At 39.3% G+C, this 5,000-nt stretch overlaps 1 protein-coding gene across 1 annotated transcript in view; it reads right to left on the reverse strand.

Annotated features, from left to right (window-relative positions):
* LOC119580982 (MAP kinase-activating death domain protein-like) overlaps positions 1–5,000 on the reverse strand; it is a gene marked incomplete in the record, with an annotated part of 140,322 nt that overhangs the window by 108,569 nt on the left and 26,753 nt on the right. Inside the window, 3 exon segments of the mRNA XM_037929233.1 lie at positions 395–518; positions 3,526–3,728; positions 4,718–4,876. Of these exon segments, the coding sequence (XP_037785161.1) occupies positions 395–518; positions 3,526–3,728; positions 4,718–4,876 (486 nt within the window).

The raw sequence follows: 5,000 nt of genomic DNA on the forward strand, positions 1-5,000 counted from the left end.
CCAGCAACTACACAAGAAGAAGGCTGCAGCTTTCCAATCACTTAATAGTCTTATGATTGTGCTAGAACTCTTTGACTTGATTTACCTACTCATTCATATATACATTATTATCCACAGAAATAAAATTAGTTTTGTGGTTCACTGAATATGATTAACAAGTATATAAATTTATAGTTCTACTTGAGCAGTTGTGAGGCAAATGAAGCCTGCACTATTTTTTGGATCCTTATATATTATGATCAAGACTTTGCCTGACACCATACACCATTTGATGCTCTTGCAAAAAAAGCTGTAACAAGTGAGACATAAAAACATACAAAATGTGCATTAGTAAAAAAAATATTAATGTACTTAACTAGCAATCTTATAAATTTTATAATACAAGTATTCTTACTTGTTTAAGGTGGTTCTTCAGTATGGTACACTCAGGTTCTGGCAGAGGAGGAATGTCATCACACTGTGGAGGTGCTGTTATTTTATTGGCATCTAGGTCAATCAACCATACATCATCTGGCAAGCTGTGGCAAGAAAAGCAGTATTTTACAGTAGAAAAAGGATATTCCCTAAAGTAAATGAATACAGACATACAACCTATTTTCTAAAAAATAATAATGGCCTGATACTTTTTCCTTTCAGACAGAATTATGTTAGGCCACCTGTATCAACAAGCTTGGCACTTATGTTAATGTGCTATATTTCAGTAAAACACTTTATTTACATTCAGTTTTTCATTACCCTAATTTTAGCACTTTTGATGATACAAGTATTGCTGAATTATTATTATGCAACTAAAAATGTCACTAAATGCCATTAACCTTAACCATTTAGAAATCCCTGCTCAATATAAAATAAACTTATATGCTAAATAGATCTTTTTAATATGATGTAACCTGAGTCATAGTTACTAGCATACTTTTATGTCACTGTTATAAAATAAAAGTTATAAAGATAAATCTTAAGATGCTACATGAATTACAATACCTAATGCTATGTCAGTGCCAACTCTGCCTAACCAAATAATCTACAGATCTCATTATCATCAGTATCATCAGGTGGCTAATGCCAACAGGGGCACATGGCCACATCCACCCTTCACCTCCAGTCAGGCCCTCAGCCTGTCTCTAACTCCTCATCACAGGTTTGGTCCTACTGACCTCCTAAGTTGTCCCACAGGCCTCCTCCACCCAGGATTGTCTCATAGAGAGACAACCTGATGAGCAGAGTCATTCACAAGCTTGAATTGGCAGTTCTGAATTATGCAAGTAACAGGCCCCAATGTTAGTCCTATAGTGTAGCCATTGGCTGCACACTTGGCCCTGCCAATTTCACCCCATGATCCAGTGTAGGAACTTCTTACAAAAGGCATCAAGATAAGACCCCAAAGCACTAGATAGCATCCAGGTTTTGTTTCCATACAGCAAAACTGGCAGCATTAAGGCCTTGAAGACACATAGCTTGGTCCTTCTGCATAGGTACTGACATCTCCAAGTGCTCTTGTTGCTGCTCCTGCTGCCAGACTAATCTGTCTATTGTCTTCCTAGTCTGACAGCCCAGAGACATGGACTAAACTATCACTCTGTGAGTTCAACATCCTAACTACAAGTATGTATCACCTGAATAGGGTCCCCTAGCAAGCCCCTAAAATTCTAGATCTTAGTCTTGGGCCTGCAGACCTCTTGTCCCAAGGGCTTCACATTATTGCTGAATGTGTCAAGAGTCACCACCAGTGATTCCAGAGACTCAGATAGCATAGCAATATCTTTGGCAAAGTTGAGGTCAATGACTTTAATATTGCCCAGTGATGCTCCACAGTGACTTTGGTTGGTAGCTTTGCCCACACAATTGTTGAAAAGTGTTACTGCAAGGGCATAGCCTTGCCTCACTCCTGAGTTCACAGGAAACAAGCTCAACAGGCCCACTACATTTAACAGCACCTTTCAGTACCAGTATACAGGCTTGCTATTAAACCAAAAATCTGTGTCAGAATTTCCCTAAGTTTTAGGATCTCCATAGCAATTTGTGATGCATGGTGTCAGGTGCTTTCTTGAGGTTGATGTAAGCTGCAAGGAGCCCACAACAAAACTCCCAATGGCACTAGGATATGGTCTATTGTGGACTTGCCTGGAGTGAATCCAAACTGCTCTGGTGTCTGGTGCCTTACCAACCCTACCTGTATACTGAGCAATGTAATGCCATGGTAGATGCTACAGTCCTAACAATCCCCTTTCCCCTTCCAGAGAGGGACGACCACACCTCTAAACAGGTCAAAGGGAATGGAACCAGACTGCCAGATGGCAGCCAAGATATCCCATATACCTGCAGCTTTCCCATCCTTCATCTTAGAGATCACCTCCCTAACTTCAGTTAGGGTAAGAAGTTCCTCGCTGATGGGTGGATCTGGCATAGGGATTGTGACACAACTTGCGTCCAGATTAACTGCTGGAGGGTCTACCTGGTACAGTTGCTCAGAATACTCAGCTCAACATTCATGAATACTAACATGATCTGAGATGATCTGTCCATCTTCTGAGGTCTATAACCTCCTCAGCAAGATTCCTGATTAACTGTTCCTTGTTCCTTCTCAGCAGTGACCAAGCCCTGCACACCAAAGAACAGCACAAATCCTGATTGCCATTCAATCAAGCCACGCGAACACATATCAGTGGTCTCAATGTCTCCAGTGATATGAAATTCTGCCTTGCCCTCAGGCAATCACCAATGGACTCTTGCACTTCAGCAAGTGTTTCATGCTTAAAGAACTTTGACACAGCTACTGGGTCCATCAGGTTTTCAAGCTCTGAACTGATAAGAGATTGCAGTGGTAAACCTCTGGGCATACTCCTCCTCTTTCCAAGTGAAATACCCTGGAGTGGCCACTGGAGAGATGGAGAGTTTTGAAGTCACCCAAAGGCTTACCACAACCAATCTATGGTCAGTGCCATAGAACTCAGCATTCCAGTAAACCCTGCAGTTCTGGAAGATCCTCCAGTGAGTGCTGACAAGAATGTGGTCTATCTCCTTGGCCACAGTACCCATATCTCTATACCATGTACACTGATGTGGGAGTGCTGATACCAAGAGCATGCTTCAGTCTCAATGCCTTAATACACTCTACTACCTTTACTATCAATAGCTGAAGTCAGCTGGAGATGGCTATGGCTACTCCCTAAAGATTTTGACCCCAGTCCTACCAGTAGTAGGTACTCATCCATACTGATCATGCTGCTGCCAGGTCTTCTCACCTCCAAGAGGGCAGCCATCTCAACTCCCAACCGTTTCAGTTTACTCAATAGCAGGAATATACACTCATCCTATAATCAAGGACCAGATGTTCCAAGCTCCTACCTGGATAGCCTGCCTGAGGATTAGCCTCGGGTAGTTGCTCCAGGTGGACACCACCTCTGTCTCCCCCCCCAACATTGCTTGATATATTTTAAATGTCTTTAAACTATACTCAAGCCTGGAATCTTTAAAAGTCTGATAAACCACTGGCTTGTCCATGACTTTATTATACACAACACTTACCTAAAGTGCTTTTTGTATAGGAGAAAAGAGGCTGGGATGCCAATGATAAAGGGAGTGGGTGCTAGAAGAAGTTGTTCTGAGCAGCTCATACAAGTTGGCAGAAGTGGAATGATAGGGAACATGTACTCCAGTGGATAGATCATGGCTACAAAGGCTAGCACCGACATGGACAATGCATTGTTGTCACGTGACTGTAACACCAACTGGAATAAGAGAAGGTACTTATTATATCAAATACATAACATTAATATACCTGAAAATTGTACAATGCTCATTATATTATAAGTACAGTTTATGCCCCTAAATATATGATTTTCATTATATGAATCAAGAAAACTAATAACTGAGAACAGTAATACTGAACTTTCATTATATATGCATTTGTCATAACAATCAACTTGCATATACCTAGCACATTCTCATGCTTTTTTTCATAATTGTAGCACACAATTATATTGATTAGGATTTCAGTCATACCCATATAAAATAAAAATAATAAACTCTGTCAACCAGAACATACAATGTTGACCATCCTCATAAATTAAGTAATATAGATTATTTTGTACTTTTTGAAAGCTAGAAAATTTCAGACATGTTAGGGACTGATTTAAATTAACCACACATTCTGTCAGCTGCCACCTCCAGAAAACAGTACAGAATGTTGCTCTTGGGACCTTTGTTGGATCCACTTACATAAAATTTGTGTAGGAAAATCAAAGTAATGAGATGAGAAGAGTATTCTTTTGTCACATAATAATTGAAAATTTACTCATTTCAGTAATGTCAACAACTGAGAACTTGGAAGTGATATGTAGCCTCTAGAAGGGTTGAGACTATGAAGTTCAATTAAAGGTTAACCTAACACAGAGTGAACTAATATGCTTTTAACAGGCTTGCATTATTTATTTGTTTGAAACAAAGGTCGTCTGTTTTTCTTGCTTCTTATGCAAAACATTTACTCTACAAAACTACTATTTTATATAAAGTCAAACAGGTGTTACTGTTTATACAAGCCAGTAAAACAGACATCACAACAACAGGTAAGACACTTAGTAAATAAAATTAATCATTAACCTATGAAGGGATCATATATAGGGTTCCCTTCATTTAAATCAATCAACAAAAAAATAAGTATTAAGAATATCATTAATACAGCATTTCCAAAACCTGTAAACATAGAACATTCCCTCACCTTCTGTTCAAGCATAATGAGTTCAAGCACTGTGATGCAAGAGTCAACACCCAACAGTTCCAAAGGCAAATGTAGTGGAAAGTCTATCAGGGAGAACCTAGTGTGGTCAGGCAATGCAAAGGTTAAGGGTGGTTGGAAGTCTCTTGACAATAATTCCAGCTGTGGAAAGAAAATATGCTTATGTAGTTTATACATATCTTGAGATATCTTTACATTTCATAAAAAAAGAGGAAAAGAAGCAGAGGTTTGTAATTGCTAAAGTTAAACTAAATCTTCAAAATAA

The sequence above is a fragment of the Penaeus monodon genome, chromosome 14 (genome assembly GCF_015228065.2).
Source record: "Penaeus monodon isolate SGIC_2016 chromosome 14, NSTDA_Pmon_1, whole genome shotgun sequence".
NCBI classification, from domain to species: domain Eukaryota; kingdom Metazoa; phylum Arthropoda; class Malacostraca; order Decapoda; family Penaeidae; genus Penaeus; species Penaeus monodon.